The sequence below is a fragment of the Anarrhichthys ocellatus genome, unplaced genomic scaffold (genome assembly GCF_004355925.1).
Source record: "Anarrhichthys ocellatus isolate YVR2014 unplaced genomic scaffold, GSC_Weel_1.0 scaffold143, whole genome shotgun sequence".
Taxonomy (NCBI): Eukaryota; Metazoa; Chordata; class Actinopteri; order Perciformes; family Anarhichadidae; genus Anarrhichthys; species Anarrhichthys ocellatus.
Genome location: NW_022280173.1, coordinates 207,405 through 227,357, shown reverse-complemented (window position 1 = coordinate 227,357; position 19,953 = coordinate 207,405). Strand labels below are relative to the sequence as shown.

The window sequence follows — 19,953 nt, the reverse complement described above, 5'->3', positions numbered from 1 at the left end:
GAGCAATCCAGACTATAAAGGAACTTCTCAAGAAAGGCACAAGGGAGATGAGGAGACTAATACGTTAACCATTTACATTCAAAACCGCAATCTTGTTCGTACTTTTTTCTCTCTGCCTGTGCGCACAGTTCAACTTCCTTTTTAGGAAAGCCGCCTTCACAGTAAAAGCATTTCTTCTTAAAACAGTAAAAACATGACAAATTTAGGAAACAGGCAAAAACATGTAACAAAGGCAACAAATTGATTGCCAAACACAAATTGGGTCACTTACACAGTTGAAACTAAAAATATTTTAGAAACTTGCCTAAACTTCAGGAGAGAGCGACTGTTGACATTACATTGTCGTAGTTGACATTACATTGCAGCAAGGTGTTGTGAAACATTACCATATTCAGCCATGGTCTTTTGTGATCCAAACACCTGAAAACCGTTTATTTTAGAGAAAAAGGTGATACCTGCTATTTAGCTGCTAAATAGCAGAGGACAGTTTTCCAGAAGCGAACAGTGCCAATCAGGAAAACTTCTCTGCATCTACAAGTGAACCAGTAGACACAACTCTGTTGGTGCCAGCACCCAACATCAGGTTTTGATAGACAATGATCAAACCTCCAAAACACTATTCACTGTAAATTACAGAAGGTGGAGATATGTATAGATGAATTAATATTGTTACATTACAGGTAGCATACTGACTTCATGTTTGTAGCGAGTTGAAATTAACATTGCTTAATTGTTTATGTTAAATAGATAATAAGCCAATTAAAACGATACAGGGCTTAACCTGTGAGGGTGCTGTTAATTTAGTTTCCTGTTACATGACCTGTAATGACAATGTAGAATCACGCAGTACTCTTTGTCTTCATATACACTCATCATTTTCAACAATATATGACAGCTTAGCTGACATCAGAGCTACAAATTGATGATTGGTATACATAGAGAGCATAGTAACTAGGAAACCAGGGGTGCATGCTAATTTTGGAACAAATCCATGCTCATGATATCACCAAAATCTCCTGCATCAGAATCATTTCATCCACTTCTCATCATAAGCAGCTTTAAGTTATGAGAGTCTCACAAATCTAATCAAGTTGTCGTTTTTTGCAGATTCCACTATAAGAATTGTCACTGCAAAGTATAAACAGAAGAATTTCCACAACATGCCACCTTCTCTTCTTGAAGATTCAAATCATTTATTAACTTAGTCTGTGCATCACAAGACTCTCCAACACATGCAGGCTTAAGATTCAGTGTGTGTCTGTGTGTGTGTTTGTGTATGCCTGTGCATGCTATATTAAGCTGGGTTTATGTCGGGCATGCACTGCATAAAAGGGGTTGTGTGTGGTTTTAAGCAGCTATTTATGTGAGACCATGCTGGCTCAATGGTTGCTTGTTCTCATGCGAGTGCATGCTTACGCACACATGCTCATGTCATGTCTAGTCATGAATAAATGCAGACATGCATGCTTGCACACATCTTCAGTACCATTGGCAACTTGAGCCGTAATGCTGACAAACGCACTTTCAGTGGTTTTACAGGTGTAAAACTCTAAAGCATTGGTACAACTGTGTCTCTGACAATAAACACTCTGGGTAACACTTTATAATAACTATTAAAAAGTGTTACCCAGAGTGTTTATTGTCAGAGACACTAAACACTTGCAAATGTAGTTACACATTTAGTTACATGAAGCATTAGTTAAGTATGAGTAAACACTTAATTCATCCTTTATAAAGCATTGTTCCGACATTAACACTCATGTAGGAACAATTCATAACAGTTATAAATGTTTTATTTTTGATTAATAAGCTCGTCTATTATGTGTTTCATGATTGTGTTTCCATACTTTATAAATTATGGATTCCCCATTTGTCAATTAAGTATTATATTCATTACAAACCAATTATTAAGGAGTTGTGGATGATTAATAAGATAATTTATGAAGTGTAAGTAAATGATTAAGAATGTATTTAGATGTACATTATTCATCCATTTATATATATATAATGATTTAGATATGCACTAATGGTTAGGGACTATGTTAATATATGCTTTATAAATGCGTATTAATACTGCAATTCATGGTTAATTCATGATTAATTAACTTGTTAGTAAAGTGTTTTGCGTGACCTCATCATAAAGTGAGGACTATCTATGCCTTACAAAGCAATTATTAATGACATTGAAAGGCCATCAGTGCCTCAAAACCCATATTTTTTCAACAGAAAAGGCAAATAGACACAACACAAAGTGATCAAGAACATATCAATATTTATTGCAAGATGCAAACAATATACTCTTAAATACAAACCTCTCAGGCATTTATTCATTCATGTAAGAAACAAACAAACAAATTCTCCTTCAGGAGAACATGGCTGGATATAAAATATTTGTAAAAGTACAACTGGAGCTAACCAGGAGCTTTGCATATTAGTTTACATTTACCTATTTAATTATTCATTCCATACCAAGCATATCGATCTTATTCACTCCACTCATACGAACAGATAAATGATCATCTAACATTGTCATTATGGTACAGTTAGCTAGGTATGAAATTAATTATAGTACACTGCAATTGCTTGTACACCTGCGCCTGTGCATACCAAATAATCCACATGGACTTGAAAAGTAAAACCTGAATATTTCTGACCCAATTTACCAGTCTTGAGTTTTTTTAACTGCATTCAACTGTGAGGACAAATTATATTTAGTAAAATCCACTAGAAAGCTGGGCCCTCGTTTTTATGTACATCAAGATTAATGGTGTAACGGATCATTGTCGATCCATGATCCGTATGGATCACCCCTCATGGTTCGGCACACGTGAACCGCAGATTAATTACACAGTTTTACTTTAACATCACAATGTGAAATAAAGTTGTACTGATGATCGTTATCCACCAATATTTAGTAAAAACTGCGATCAGGACATCTGCATTTATGCTTTTCTAGTCGTCAATCTCTGATAATGTTACATTGTAAACAACCAATTTGTGTTGAAAATTACATTAGGAGAGCTAGTAAAGTGGGTAATGGACAATGACCGAAGGTTCCGTTCACTTACATTATGATGCATTCAGGCTCTGTTTGGTGAAAATGAGTATTGGACGAAGGTAAATTATAATGTTATCATGATGTTGTAATCTCGTAAAATGTAACGTTTGTGAGAAACTTGAATAAGATCAGATGTTTCAACGAGATGTTTTCATACCAAAATAAATAGATATTAGAGATGAATTATGATGTGTTTACAATACCTCTAGCAGCTTATAATGCATAATTAAAACTACTAATGACAAGATTTGTTTTAATCAATGAAAATACAATGTTTTATTTTCTAATCATTTGAATTGTCTGCCTTTATGAAAAAAACATAAATGACTAACAAAGTAAAAGGATAACATTTTTTACTGACTTAAGAGTGGTTGAAATGATTTGGGACAGTGGCAAAAAAGCCTGAAACCTTGTATACCAGCTGTTATAATCAAACAACAAATGGATCTTTATCTGCCCATATGGATCATCAATGATCTGCAATTAGTATCAGCGGCAAAAAAACATGATCAGGGATCTCTAAAAGTTATATTTGCTCCCTTTTTTGTTTTGTGCTGATCCAATTTTTGATCCGATCTGTGACTCTGATCCGTGATACGATCCGAACCATGAGTTTTATGATCTGTTGCACCACTAATCAAGATACAAATGAGCGCAACAGTGGGCTGGTGGCCAGCGGCAGCCAGAGCTGGGACCCTGCTCTCTCAGCTAAGAGACTGCAGCCGATAGGAGACAAGATGGCCACTCCGGAGATAGAGCTCCAACCTGGGGGAAAAGTAACACTCTATTATTAAAACCCAAAAGCCAACTTTGTTTAACACAGCACTTTTGTATCTAACAATAAAACAATGCTAAAATGCCATATTGTGTTTTGGATGATGCATTGCGCCCCATACAGCTTTCTATTAATTAAAAGAATATATTCAATAGTGTCCCGTAATAACGTCACTCAAGTGAAACTAATGTTGGGAACGAAAAGGAGAGTGTTTGAGTTATAAGCATTTAAGAAAACTAAATTATTGATATCAATAGAATTATTAATGTCAGTAAAATTATTGATTATTAATAATAACGGGGCACCACCCTGTGAACAGGGACCAATAACCAAACAATAAACTAAGTCTCATAATTATTGTTCACTCACGATGTCAATAGTCGTGGTACTATTACACATTCGGAGTGAAAGTTAAGGTTTAAGTTCGAGCAACATACCATTTATCCAGCTATTATCACAATACATGCACAGAGTAATCACAGACAGCTGCTCTTTTAAAATATAACAGAGTTTATTAAGCTCCAATAATAATTAAAGCTGCGAGCAGCATTGATTGGGCCCTCGCAACTTCACGCATGTCGAGGGTACTAGCAGGACTCTGGCCATGCACTTCTGTGACCATCACACTGCGTGCACGAGTGAGATATTTCCTGCGTAGACCAGCAGCGTAGCAAGATCATGTTGCCAGGTCTTAAGCCTCAAATGTTTAGAGTGTACATCCGATACAATCATAAATGTAAGCCTTTAAAGATCATTAAGAAAATGAATGTGTGTGAATGTGCTTCCGTGTTTGTAACATAACAGACTGTCAGTTTACTGGGATGGGGTTCAACTCCCTGCAGTGTCCTGCTGATTGTATTTGGACTTACATGAAATTTAACAAAATAGTAGTGCCATTTGCTTTTACTTGAACACTTTAATTTAACACTGATTTCATTTTAAGTTCTTCTGTAACTTTAGATTGTAGTGTGAAGCATTCATTATAACATTTAACCTGATTGTCATGAAGAAGCTCTGGACAGATCATTTACACTAATGCCCACTGACATGGTTTGAAAATCCACTGTTATCTAACGTTTGCTCTCCAAGCATCTTAGTTTGCACATATTTAGATCAGAGAAGTCTTTTTCTCATGGTGTGCCCACAAACCCTTTCAATAAGGTCAGTGTTTGGGCCGCTGTAATTATAGAATCCTGCTTATGTCCGTGCTTATCAGTAGGTGGCGCTATGACTATGAGTTAATATTGGCATGCAGAAGTCCTAAAGCCATGACAGTCAACAAGCATGTCAAGTTTGGGACAGTTTTGACAAAGTACAGTCGAGTTACAACAGCTTGATGGATGATGGCGAACCATGTAAAATGGCCATCACACCATATCCACGTCGTTCGATGAAACCTAAAGCTTTTAGTAACTTTTAATCGCTAAGGTCTTTAGATTGTTCTGACCAAATTCTAAGCTGATCGGATTAATTCCCTAGGAGGAGTTCGTAATACAGCACCTGGAAATGAAAAAAAAACACGAGAAATTCATACAAAATTGAAAATGGCTGACTTCCGGGTGGGTTTAGAGCATGGTCCCAAGAGACTTTATTTTAAGTCCACATGTGATACATGTGCCTACCAAATTTTGTAAATCTATGTGAAACGTACAGCGAGGGCTGCTTCGTCGAAATTTTGTAGGGGGCGCTATTGAGCCGATTTGCCACTCTGAACCAATAAAATCATATTATATAACTACATTTTGGGCTTTAAATGTGTATGCAAAGTTTGCTTATGTTTCGAGCATTTCTAGCCTCTCAAAATTACCTTTGTTTGTCACGGCGAAGACTGCATCGCCACGGCAACGGCGTTCGACGAAACATCAAAAGCTTCATGAACTGGCATTATGAACTTCTTACATTTGTGTGGAACTAATTTGATGTTGATCTGATTTACCTACTAAGAGAAACAAGCCAAAGTATAATGACTTTAACTTCCTGTTACCAGTAGGTGGCGCTATGACTATGATTCAAAATTGGCCTGCAGATGTATTCAGGACTGGAGTCTAATCAAACATGTGAAATCTGGTAAAGATCTGATGATGTGGAGTTGAGTTACATCAGTTTATTCGTTCATGGCAAAGGATCGAAATTCGCCGAGCCGCCACGTCGCCGCCCTTCAACAACTTCTTACAATCTTCACAATGAAGCATTATCAAGGTCTTAAGGCTGTTCTGACAACATTTTAGAGGGATCTGATTAATCTGTGAGGAGCAGGATGTCAAAGTACACAATTTACAACTTCCGGTTGCCACTAGGTGGCGCTATCTCTATGATTCTAAATTATCATATAGATGTGTTCCGGGTCAGGATGTTATGACATATGAGAAATTTGGAGCAGATTCGACAATGTATGCCCGAGTTACAACAACTTCCTGTTTCGCGGCAAGTGGTGTTTTTTTGACGCCACGCCACGGACACATAGTTCGATAACTTTGTACCATGACGGCTAGGTGAATGTAAAATTCTTTAGTTTCCTGAATTATGCTTTGCATGGATTTAGCTGCCTGTCCTCAAATTGTTGATCAAAGAACCACCATGTAAAGCTTATAGTGACGAAGAATGTAATGTTGAAGGCAGAGAGAAAAGAGCAGTGTGCGAAATACGGGGGGGGTCTTGAGGGGGTCCAAGACCCCTTGATTGACACTCCAGACCCCCTGAGAGCCTAAGTAGCAACAATTTGTGGGGTCTCTAAAATCATAAAACCAATATTTGTCACTTACAATTGTCACTAAAATGTATTTTAAAAGCTTACTTATGCTTAGCAGTTTTTATTATTCAAACTGCAAAACATTTATTGTAATAGTTAGTGCGAAAGACATTTTTCCACCGTAAATGAAGTAGATTTTGCACACTGGACGAGTGCAAATGAGAGATGAATCATTAAGTGCAACATTTAACCTGATTCTCATGCATGAGAGATAATTTTTGCTATTGGCCACTGACACGGCTTTCAAACTATCGTCATCCAATTTTTGCTTTTCAACAGTCTTAAAATGCTTACAGGTAGATCATATGCCTTTGAACCCCCCTAGCAAGTATTTGGAACACAGTATTTGTAAAACCCTGCGTTCGGCCAAGGATGTGAAGGCCAATTATCTGCTGGAGCTGTAAAGCTCAGAACCAACACTGCCAAGGATCCAATCAGTTTTTCAACTGACTGCTCTGTGTTTATTAGACCCAGATGGGGCTGTTTAAGAGATGGTTTCTTCATCTATCCACTGAAATGAGTTGATCCCTTTTCTGAAATAAATATTGATTACCACAGTGTCCCAGGGAGATCATGGTAATTAGGGCCCGAGCTACCGACAACGTCGGGCCGCGAAGGCCCGATTGATATTGTAGGGGTTATTATTATTACTTAAATTTTTGTGGGAAGGGAGCTTGTAGGGGTACTTGGAATTCATGAAAACTCACCAATTTTGCACCCCTGTCAGGTCTGGTGTAGAAAATCTGCTGCCAAAATTTGCATATTTGTGTGTAAAAAAATGGCTTTCTAGCGCCCCCTACAAGTCGGACCGGCGACGCCCCTCGGCCAGTATGTCCGATTTACTTGAAATTACACACATGTCTAAATCCACTAGATTGACCCCTAAGCTCCGCCTACTCAGAATTTCCTCCATATTGAATTTAGTGTCAAACACATTTTTGCAAACTCCTCCTACATGCTGGGTCCGATTACTACCCAATTTGTTGTGGATAATTATTGGATCCAGATCATCAACAGTTATCAAAAGCTTTTGATATCTCTTAGCGTTTACAAGATATGGACCAATAAACTTCTTAGGGGCGTGGCTTAATATCAAGACATAACTTCTCAACCATTTGTCCTAAAATTACATTATTTGCAGCATATGGGCACATCGCATGCTGTAACATACCCTGAGAATTGTTTTACATTCAACCACTAGGGGGCGCTACAGTAAACCCAGGAATTTGTGCTTTTTGTCACTTTTTGCAGATTTCAGACTTCGTATTTTAACGAACTCCTCCTAGAGAATTTATGTGATCAACCTCTCCTTTGGTCAGGATGCTCTTAAGACCTTTGTGATTAAAAGTTATCAAAATCGTGCGCTTTCATTGAAGAACCTTGATGTGGCGTGGCGGCCATTTTGCCTCATTGTTTATGAAAATATAAGTTGTTATAACTCCCAGGTACATTATCCAATCTGTACAAAACTTCTTATGCATGATGCTAATTCAAGTTTGAACATACTTCAATTGAAAAAACCTCAATAACTCATAGCGGGCGGCTACTTTAATTCCCCATGAAAAAAGCTGATGTAACTCAGCTGGACATGTTCCAAACAGTCTCAGACTTCACATGCTCGATAACACTCATGGCCTGAGGATGTCTACAAGCTTATTTTCACTAGTACTCACATCGCCACCTGCTGGCGAAAGGAAATCTGCATTTTGTGATAAACACCTCCGATTTACATGACTTTTACACAATGTGGTTTGCATTTGACACAGAGCTACATGATGCATGTTTGCACGTGTTCTGTAGTGCCAGGCAGCGGATACAGGAAGCATCGGACTATTTGCAAAGCATCATTTCCAGCATCAGGCGGTCCACGCGGGATTAAATCCGTCTGACTCGCGGAAGCGCCGTCAGATGGTCGCAGACGTTCTCGGCCGCGCAGGCCGGAGTCCCGCCGGCACCCCCGACGCGCTGCAGATTGCGAGGGCCCGTTAAAGCTCGCAGCTTTAATTTCCTTTGACTTTATTAAAGTCAGAACACATAGCCTATTTAGGCTTACTGTATGACGTATTGATTGTGTAAACATGTTTCTTGAATTACACATTGATTGCATTGTGCTGTGACATATATGTGAAAGAGTTTGAATGCTCTACACATGTGTTTCTTTGAGTATTTCTTTGTAAACCTCTACCCTCAGTGAAACACCAACAGAGAGGTGAGAAAGAGGAGAGAGAAGAGAATTAACAGTTAACTGCTAAGGACAGCAAAATGCAGTTTAGACTCCCAAAGAGCTGAATTTAAACCAAACTCCCAATTATGTCCTGTCACTGCATCAATGCAGAATCGCTCATGTCCGCATCACGATGCATCTTAAAATCAAGACATTTCCAAACCTCTAACATGCTATATTTTATTGGCTACTTCATTACTGGATATTGTTGCTCACATTATGTGGATCAGGTGGTTAATCCTCTACATTAGCTATGTTTACTTGAAGAAGATATTTCACATAGTTAACACTCGTGAGTTTCTGGGTGAACTGTACTCAATATAGAATGTGTCAGAGTAATAACATTGAGAGTTCTGTTTATACAACAATGGTGTGTACAGACCCAATTGCCAAGCAGTCTGTATGCCACTTTTCAAGTTGAATTTTCTGTTTAGCTAAGTTTCCTACATTATCTTTACATTCCTCTTTGCTGTTTGTAAATGCTGTAGCTTTGATTATTCCTCAGACCATTTCTTCTTTCTCGCCTAACTTGAATTTATGATGTCATTTACAATGTCATTTACGATGAGGACCATTGTAGAAATAAGCTTTCAGCTTTCTTGTGTTTTTGTTTAAATTATATATTGGGACTGCATGATTTTTGTCTTGGTTTACCTTTACAATCTTAACCTCGAACAAGAAATTTGAGAATGGGTTCTCATCAAAGCTTACAATCTGTGTCTATTGTGTTTTGGCTTGTAATTCTTTTTTTTTGCCATTCACAACCTTGAAGCTGCAAAGCTGTCACTTAAAGTAACCAAGTGGTAGTGTTTGTTTTCGAGACCTCACAAGTGACCAGCCAGCTCAGAGAAGACCCCCCAGTCCCATCTCTCTACCCCACTAGCTTAAACACCTTGCTGTGTTTGCTAAACACAGCAAGGTGTGAAACGTAGGAAAAACACATCCATTACAGTTGAGAATGTTTGTGTTGGCTTCAGTGACAAGTTGGTCACACAACTGCAAAGGTCTCAATTTGAGACATTTATATTAAATGACAGCACAAACACACACACACAGTGTAACCACTTACATCACCGTACCAAGTATACACATGCACTCAGTCCAGGAAACCCACAGTGTTCCACTGTTGGACACTGGGACAGTCAGCGGCAATTCAAAAGTAGCTTTTGTGGAAGGGAGTGTTTCTTGTCACTCTCCTCATCGTGTTTTGCCAGCTGCACTGCTGTTTAATTAAGCAACTCCACATTCATAATCCTGTTATACTAATCCTGCCTCCATTTTCACTACTTTCATTCCGCTCAACCAACACATCCTTTTTACCTCATGCTGTTATTTAGATTACCTCATTGCAAAACATGATATGTATAAACTTCTAATTCATCAATTTGACCTGCCGGCAAAGCATCTATCTTTGGGCGGGTGGGCTGTTTAGACCTCAGAGGAGCAGCTTTTCACAAAAATGAGATTTGCTGTTCCTCCTTAAAAGGTCAGTCCACCTTAAGCGAGCATGAGCAGAAGTCAATCAATAAAAATACAAACTTTTATGTCCTTAATTTAAATTGTGTGTTTTTATCAGGATCAGAATCAGCTTTATTGGCCATGTATGCATACTCATACATGGAATTTGACTCCGGTTTCCACTTTGCTCTCAATGTACATACACAAATTTATAATAAACAAGAAAAAAATATATAAAAAATAAAACAAGGGCAACAAAAAAAGTAGAACAGATGTAGGTATAAACATTTAACTATGTACAATATAAGTATGAATATATATCCCAAAAAGTATATATATATATATATATATATATATATATATATTAAACATAAACCTATATACAACAATGGCAATGGAATTGAGGTGATAGTGCAAGTGGTGGTAGTAGTGCAGTATTTCTGATTAATTGTTCATCAGAGTGACGGCCAGTGGAAAGAAGCTGTTCCTGTGTTTGGTGGTTTTGGCGTACAGAGCTCTGTAGCGCCTACCAGAGGGGAGGAGTTGGAACAGCTTGTGTCCAGGGTGTGATGGGTCTGCAGTGATCTTTCCAGCCCGTTTCTCCTCCTGAAGTCCACTGTCATCTCCACAGTTTTAAGCTTGTTCAGTTCCAGGTTGTTCTGACCACACCAGAGGACCAGCTGTTCAACCTCCCGCCTGTACACTGACTCATCACGTCCCTGATGAGGCCGATGACTGTTGTGTCGTCTGCGAACTTCAGGAGTTTAACAGATGGGTCCTCTGAGGTGCAGTCATTTGTGTAGAGGGAGAAGAGCAGTGGGGAGAGCACACATCCCTGGGGGGCGCCAGTGCTGGTAGTTCGGGTGCTCTGGATGTGATTTTTCCCAGCCTCACATGCTGCGTCCTGTCTGTCAGGAAGTTTGTGATCCACTGACAGGTGGAGGCTGGCACAGTGAGCTGGAAGAGTTTGGGATTGAGTATTTCCAGGATGATGGTGTTGAGCTGAAGTCCACAAACAGAACCCTTGCATATGTCCCTGGGGAGTCGAGGTGTTGCAGCATGTAGTGCAGTCCCATGTTGACTGCATCATCCACCTGTTTGCATGGTAGGCAAACTGCAGGGGGTCTAGCAGGGGCCCTGTGATGTTCTTCAGATGGGTCAACACCAGTCTCTCAAAGGATTTCATGACCACAGATGTCAGGGCGAAGGGCCTGTCATTTAATCCTGTGATGGAGGATTTCTTGGGGACCGGGATGATCGTGGAGCATTTGAAGCAGGAGGGGACTTCACACAGCTCCAGTGATCGGTTTAAGATCTGCGTGAAGATGGGGGCCAGCTGGTCAGCACAGACTTTTAGGCAGGAGGGTGACACACCGTCTGGGCCTGGTGCCTTCCTGATCTTCTGTCTGTGAAAGAGCCGACTCACATCCTCTTCGCAGATCCTCAGTGCCGGTCGGGGGTCGGTTGGGAGAGAAGAGAATTTATAGTGTTTTGCCAACCTAGCTCTTGAGGGTCTAAGAGGACAAGGGACGGAGAACATGAATGATGATGAAGTGGCTCTCATGTTCGTCAAGCACTGCCTTGACCCAGAGCTGTCCTGCACCTTAAAGTGTAAGCTGCTTCATTAGTGGACCTCACGTGATGTTCAGCTGAGGATTGATGATTATCAGAGATAGTGGAGGGCTAGTGGCGGAGCCGCTTGTACTGCACAACTGAAAAACGACAACACCGCAGTCGCCTCTGAGCAGCCCAGTCAGCCATCGACAAGCTAGGCGGTGTCTATGCAGTGACTTTGTCAGGATCCCTGTCAGACCAGACACCTCCCATGGCCACACAGCTGCAGCCACTCCAGCCGATTACCTCCTGCAGGCTGACACACCAGACTCAGGTCCCACTAACGCTTCCCCTGGCACTATATAAACTCTGGTCCTGCAGTCTGGGGTTGTCAGGTCGTACCGTCTTTCACCCGCTTCAACCCCATTGCATCTTCTGCCTCGAGCGCCTGCCTCCGGTGTCCGTCGGTCCGGGAATCCCCCGTGCCCTCCTTTGTGTTTACGGACTACTCACCGCTGCTCCGCCCTCCGTTGTGTTAACGGACTACACACCGCCGCTCTGCCCTCCGTGGTGTTAACGGACTACACACCACCGCTCTGCCCTCCGTTGTGTTAGCGGACTACACACGCCGTAAAGCTGCCAGCTCTCCAGTGTCGAGCCACGGGACTCACACCGTCGATCTGCCTACTCTCTGGTGCCGAGCCACGGGACATCACACCGTCAAGCTGCCAGCCCTCCGGTGTCGAGCCACGGGACTCACACCGTCGATCTGCCTACTCTCTGGTGTCGGACCACGGGCTCCACACCTTCCTGTCATCTTATTCAGGCTAAATAAAACCTGTTTATACCAACTTCTGTCTCCTGTGGTCTTGCTATTGGTTCCTAACCGTGAAATCCCGTGACAGACTTACTCCGAGTACCTCACCTTCCTCTCTCCAACTTCTCACTCGTGTGGTCGACATGTTTCAGGAGATGATGGAGAAAATGCAGTTGCGCAACACTTCGCATCCAATTCAAGGTGGGAGGTTCCAGCTTGCCTATCGCGAAAAACGCCCCAGAGAGGCAGTTTGTAATGACTGTAAAGACCACACCACCATTTCACATTGTATGTCCAAGAGACTGTGTTTTGCCTGCTATGCCCCTGGCCACACTGAACTGCCCTGCCAAAAACTCCACCCAATCTCAGACTGAGGGAAACTAGCTGACCTGTATTCAGAGGGAGGCAGTACAGGTCACACAACAAACTCCTAAACAGATGACATGTCTGATGCTGAGACTGTTTACACGTCTGCGAGATTCATGGGATGAATCTGAGGTTGTTTATCAAAATATTTACAGAGTTGGCAGTAGTGAGTCTTTTCTACACGCCTGTGGTGATGGGTCGGGTGGTGACGAATCACAATAGGTGGCATGTTGGACAGTGGCTCCATGGCATGTAGCATTAGTGAAACAGCTGAGATTAAACTAAGAGATGCTTGAGTGATAACTGACCAAAAACAGATGGATGTGGCGGACTTCATGTTAGGCCCAAGTGTGCTTTTGCTGTAGAGATGGGTATGGCTGTAGGATGTTTGTTCCCACACTTCCCACCGAGACAGCATGATGAGTTGATTCTAGGGACAAATGTTATAAAACACATCCTGCATCAGTCTAAGCTATGTGAGTCCTATTGGAAGACATTTCCTGTCTATGTGCTCAGGTCTGAACCCCCGGAGAGGTGGATATGTTCCTGAAAAGGTCGGTAGAATCAGATGAAACTCAGCCACCTGCCTCGAGCCTGGCCGTAAATATCTCATCTGGGGAAAACTGCCCAAGAACACTGCTATTTCCCCAGGTAGCGTCGTCAGACAGAGCCCACGTAGTCCTGCTCAGCTCCTAGCTCCTATAGATTGTAACTACACTGTGGGGAGAAAGCCAGGTCCCGCTAAAGCTCTTCAATACATCTGACAGACCTGTGCTGTTGAGGCGCAATGCAAAGCTGGCTGATGTCTACACATGTGTAGCTCTTGAGGACATGGATGTTGCTGAACACAGAGGTTCCCCTGGCCAGTTGCACCCAATCAGCCGTAACCCCTACTGTTGCTGCAGATTCTGACAAAGACCAGCTTGGTTCAATTGGGCTCGGTGCTGTAGATATTGAGTCGTGTGAAGTGTTGGTGAGCTAGCAGGAAGTTGTGTGTCTGACTGGACACCGGAGAAGGGACAGTTTTTTGAAAGCCTGAAAGCTTCACTGGTTCACGGTGTTGTCTTGGCTCATCCTGATTTCACCCGTCCCTTCATGCTGTCAACTGATGCATCCTTGGATGGCATAGGTGCGGTTCTTTTTCAATGAGCTTTCCCCAGCAAGTCGTTATCTCAGTCCCAAAAGAACTACCCAGCTCATCGGTTAGAGTTTCTGGTCTTGAAACGGTCTGTCTGTTAAAAGTTCAGTCACAGACCACAAATTCAGAGTCTGGACAGACAGCAACTCGTTGACTCACATCCTGACAAAGTCGAAGCTAGATTGTTATGAGCAATGCTGGGTAGTCAAGTTGGCGAGTTATGACTTTGCTATCAAGTATGTTCCAGGTCAGCAGAACATCGTGGCTGATGCCCTGAGCCGTGTACTGTTTGTCAAGGCATGTGTCGGTCACAGGCTGCTCGCTGAAACCGATGCAGGTCTTCTCACAGAGGTCAAAGATGTCAAATTCTTCTGTCCAAAATGCCTTTCAGTCATCCAGTCGTCACAGGGAAACGTCTCCTCTGAGTAACAGTGCCCAGTCTGCATGCAGTCCACTGTACACACTCAGTCTTTTGCAATGGAGGACATGTCTGCTGTCACACATTGAGTGGGATTCAATACACACCTCAGTTAGTCCCGACTGGATAGGATGTCTTACCTGCCTACACCAAGAAGGACCTCCGTGATAAGCAGTTGGAGGATAGAACTCTCTCTCGTGTTCTGTCCTATGTTGAGAGACGTCGGAGGACTTCTAGGTGGTAAAGATTCAATGTGTCTGTCCTTGTCACAAGGTGCCTGAAACACTGGGATAGGCCCACTGTGAACGATGGTGTGTTGTACAGGATTTCAAAGGACCAGAAAACCAAAGCAAATCATTTCCAATAGCGCGAGAGCAAACAGATTTATGGCCAGAGTGAAAATGTTTTTGAGAAGCCAGACAAATATGGGAGATATGAGAGAGAGAGAGAGAGAGAGAGAGAGACTTTAGAAAGATGCCCCTTCAGCAAGATGCCCCTTCAGCAAGTTGGTTCTGGGACAAACACAAGCAGAGCTGCCATCGAGCCAAATCCAGGCCAATAGTTTTGTCTTTAACTTTGAAAAATACAACAATGTATTCAAATACGTGAAGGAAAAGTTTTTTGGGGGTTAAATAAAATTGTTTTGAATAAAATATTTATTTTAATTTTTCACTTTCATATATATTTTGATATTTGAGGTCCTATATTTTTCAGATCCAGATCCTATTGTCTTACAGTTTCAAATCATATTTTTTCATTTTCAAATATTTTTTTTCAGTTTCAGATCTTTTTTTTCCACTGGTGTATTTTTTCCGTTTCAGACTTATGGCCTTGATCTGGCATGGGGGTGTGGCATCAACTGAGAGGGGAGTGTAATCATGATTGACAGTATAACATAGAAGGCTCAGGACCTTCCTCAACCATGTTGACTTTCTATACACCATATTCATGTGAATGCAGTGAAAAAAAAAAACAGCTATCCTGATTGAAACTTCGGAGGGAACCAGCTACTGATTCGATTCGTCTTTCACCCCTATACCCAGGTTGGACGACGATTTGCACGTCAGGACTACTACAGGCCTCCCCAGAGTTTCCTCTGGCTTCTCCCTGCCCAGGCATAGTTCACCATCTTTCCGGTCCTATCGCACACGCTTTACCTCCCCGACGGTGAGGGCGAGACGGGCTGATGGTGTGATCCCGGCCCCCATGGATTCTTGTAGTGCATTTTTTGAATTAGCATTAGGAGAAACAGCAATATAAAAATGGATCTGGGCAGATAATATGGCCAGCATCAACATCCAGGGGACATTGTAGATCAACTTTGGCTATGTTTGAGCACCAAATGTCATTGACAGAGTCCACCTCCTCTCCCCTACTCCGTCCGGTGGTCCCCCGATCAAGTGCAGCTCGTATGGGCCTGTCAACATGTGGACACAACAGTCATTAACCTCCTGTTGCTGAGTTTGCCTGAAGTCTTATTTCATTCATCAAATTTTTCTGCGACCGGACATCAGACAGCCAGGAGCAGGCTGGGTAGTGGAGTAGTCCTAGGTTCTAGCTGGGTTAGCTTAGCTTCCATTTCGGCTCTCCTCCCTGGGGCAGTCGACAAAGCTTTTAGTGGCGTTCGGTCCGGTAGGGCTGACTGGGTCGTCAACCGTGGACGGTGATCGGTCCACTGCACTTAATCCAATACCCACACGTCCTTCTTTGATGTTCATAAGTGTATTCTTTCATATACCATTAGTATCAGTAATCAGTGAAGACAAAAAGATGACAAATTTCGACAAAAATGTAGGCTTATATAGGCTTATAGGCTCATAAATGTAAAAAACTAAAACAGTACATCAATACACCTACTGTAGGTGTACACACCACAGTAAAAGAGGATTTAGGAACAATCCCAGACAAATTAGTTCATTTCAGATACAGCTAAAAACTTCACACAGGAGTGAAATGACACTCATAGAATGTTCCTGTCTTCCAAATATGAGTGTTTGTTACAGCTTGGGGCTGTATGGCTCTAGCAGACACAAACCAATAAACACACAATTTGTTACATTTTCATTTTTGTAATTGAAGATCAAGTCACCCAGTGAGCACCAACTGGGATTTCAACATTGATAGTTGAAAACTGGTTAAAATTTGGTCTGAACGTCTAAGACCTATTTTCGCCATGTTTTCAACCGGCTAAATTGCGGTTACAAAATCAACGCGTCAATTCACCAATTTGTTCATAAATGTTGATGGTGTGTTCAGTTGTAGGTTGAAGAGACACATTATTGGTTACTGTAAACGTCATATTACACGAAGACGTGATTTAAAACGCATTTAATGTTTCATACAAAACATCATGAATATGGAACTATAGACTGTATCCTGCCAACAAGATGCTCCCAGGACATCGTAATGAGAGCAGTGTACATTCTGTCTGTATGTTCATGTTTTTACATGAGCATACTAGTGTGTGTGTACTGCGGGAACACGCATGCGCAGGAACGTTGGCTCAGAGTGCTTCTACAACGTTGAAAGATGCACAGGTCTGGAAACTTGGCATGGGACTTGCAAAGGGAAGTGAACGAGCTGACGGAATAAACGTGAGTCTTCACACTAACTACATACTTTGTAAGTACTTGAACTACTTTATTCCAATAATGTAGTTGTTGTTAGCTGGTAGTGTTAGCTTTTAGCTACAGCCACATGGGCCAACAGTAAACATAAACGTGTGTGAGTTAATGTTGGAGACTGTCTTCATCTGCTGTCGCTGTAACCTAACATTATAAAAACTTTTAGGCCATTTTACATTTAAAATACACGACAGAAAGCGAGTGGGACAGTACGCAGTTCAGTTAAATGGGGAGGAAGTAAGTAAAAAAAAGTGATGTACAAATAAGAAGACGGTCAAAACATTGTTGTTTGGCAAACAGCAATGTACAAACAATATAAAGTATTATACTATGTAATATCCAAGTTAGCATCTGTCCGTTGAAAAGAGATCACCTGTGAAAAGACGGTTCAAAAGTGAATATTTTTTACTCTTTATTTACAGATGTCCACCTTGTAAATATGGCAGACCATCTGATTCCAGCTCCTTGGTGGCTTTGACAATAATATTTAAAGAAGGAAAGGGAGATTTTGTTTAACAATCGAGTATTTTCAGTTTCATTAATTGTATTTAAAGAACACTGTGCATGTTATATTTATGTTGTTGCTAATAGATACAAATTAATTGTTGCCTGTGTCACATGGTCTTCTTTGTCCTGTACGTTGAAACAGAAACAGAAATCTGGTCTTAACGTGAACGTTCAATCAACATCTTCAAAAAAACGGTCAAGTCATGCTTGCAAGTCTGAATTTTGTTTTGACGTCTCAAACTGCTACAGTGTGAATTATACTGATATATTGTTGCAATTTTGCCAACAATGTGTCATTGGATGCTACATATTTGGCATTTCAAACTGTTGAAATCCTGATTTCAAAGATTTTGAATTGTTATATCCTGTAGCATGTTTTTCATCAAATTTAGCACTTGCAAAACGGGCCCTATATAGATGCCATACAATTGTTTACCTTTTTCGTGACTGTTATTTTTAGAATGTATTTCAAAGACTTCCGAAGAGTTTGATGCAATCAAGACCAAATATGGAGTAAGGCAGTCTTCATGAAAAGTTAGCTCTAATGTGATTATTTATTCCATTTGAGTGATGATTAAGCAGCACTATAGGGATAGAGACGTCTGGATAATGCATTGTCTTCCGCGTGAAATGAATAAACTACCCCCGAATTTGCCCTTAAATGGTAATGTCTGACTTTAGGAGCCTTCTGAGATGGCGTTTTTCATATCTGCACACTGAGGTCATTAGAGCTTAGGGGATTCTCTATACACATGTAATCAGTGCTTGGTAATCGAATCCAGTAGTTACCACGGGAAGGTTAAGGGACCTCCAGTGTTCCAAGAAGAGACTCTCACAACAGATAAATGTGTCAAAGCCATGACACAAGGCAGTATAGTAAATGTATAAAGAACACTACCTCCACTGTGCACACATCTCTGCAGACTATAGCTGATTTATGGTGACATCTGACTACAAAAACCCTTCTGACAACACTGAATCTCATGAAATTGTGGGTCTGTAATCTAAAAGGATCCTAGCGGTGCCCTTCATATGATCATCTAAATTTACGAATCGCGAGACAACTCTTAAGTAAACTTTACTTTTACGACTTCGATTATAGTCATCGCAATCTAAAAGAACCATTATCAGACAAACATAACTTACAGTTTGGAGCCTGCGGCTATAGTCATCCGAGGCGTTGGCGTTTGGTGCGTCCAGGGCGCAACGTAGAGCTCCCCAAGGTGGACGGCCGGCAACCGGAGAATCCCCGAGGCACAGAGCGCTCAGCACCCGGCATTCTTGCCTCTGTTTGAGCAGTTCCAGCTCACACAAGCCGGCGAAGCTGGCCTCCAGACGCTCCTTATTCCGCCTGCGCTTCGCTTTCATGGGCAGAGAGTACGCTAGGAACATGACTAAAAAGAGCCTGCAGCTTTGGTTCAGATCCTAACTTCCTGTTTGGTCTCTTCAGGGAGACAAAATAAATCTGCTGCAATGTTAATCCACTATTCTTATTCTCTGGAGACCCACAACGGAGCAGTAGAGGCTGGAGGTTTCAGCTGCTGATTTAACCGCTGTCTGATTCGGACCCATTCCCCTCCTTTAGCCTGAGCTCCCAAGTATCGTAGTGAAGTTAGTTTTCATTTGGATATTCGACGGGCATTCACCCCGGACCATAGACTTTATATGGACCCAGCGGCCAAAGAGCATTTTTACATTGAAACGACGTTTTAAAAAACGACTATTGTCACCAGTAAAAATTGTAAAAAATAGATAGAAAAACAGATTATTATTGTTATTTTAAGACATTGATAAAATGTTCACATTTAGCCCATAGTTCACTTATATTTGAATTAGTGCATTTTTTCATCCACTACAATATGCCAATAACAGCATTTCGTTAGAGCCTAAGGAATCACATCCACATATCTCAGGTAAAAGCTATTGCAAATCCCGGTGAAATATCTTTTCACCATAACTATTAAATGCCTTTTAAACTTAAAAATGCTCACTGTTAAAATTGTAGCAATTTACATATACTAACCCGGCAACAGTGTCCACTTAAAGGACAAAGAAAACCATGTGACACAGGCAACAATAATTGAAATATAACATTATCAATGTTCTAACTACAATCAAATAGAAAGTACATGATTGTTGACAGTAAAAACAATAACATCTCTCATTCCTTCTTTAAATGTTGTTGTCAAAGCCAACCAGAAGTTGGTTTCAGATGGTCTGCCATAGTTAAGGTGGACATCTGTAAATAAAATATAGGCACATATA

At 41.2% G+C, this 19,953-nt stretch overlaps 1 protein-coding gene across 2 annotated transcripts in view; it reads right to left on the bottom strand.

Annotated features, from left to right (window-relative positions):
* The window catches only part of LOC116400043 (dapper homolog 3-like), a 28,681-nt gene extending 9,431 nt beyond the window's left edge, over window positions 1–19,250 (bottom strand). For both annotated transcript variants that reach the window (XM_031877660.1, XM_031877661.1), the window contains exon 1: window positions 18,835–19,250. In XM_031877660.1, coding sequence (XP_031733520.1) covers window positions 18,835–19,080 — 246 coding nt within the window. In that variant the 5' untranslated portion in view covers window positions 19,081–19,250. The remainder of the gene's footprint in view (window positions 1–18,834) is intronic.
* Window positions 19,251–19,953: the final 703 nt, after the last annotated feature.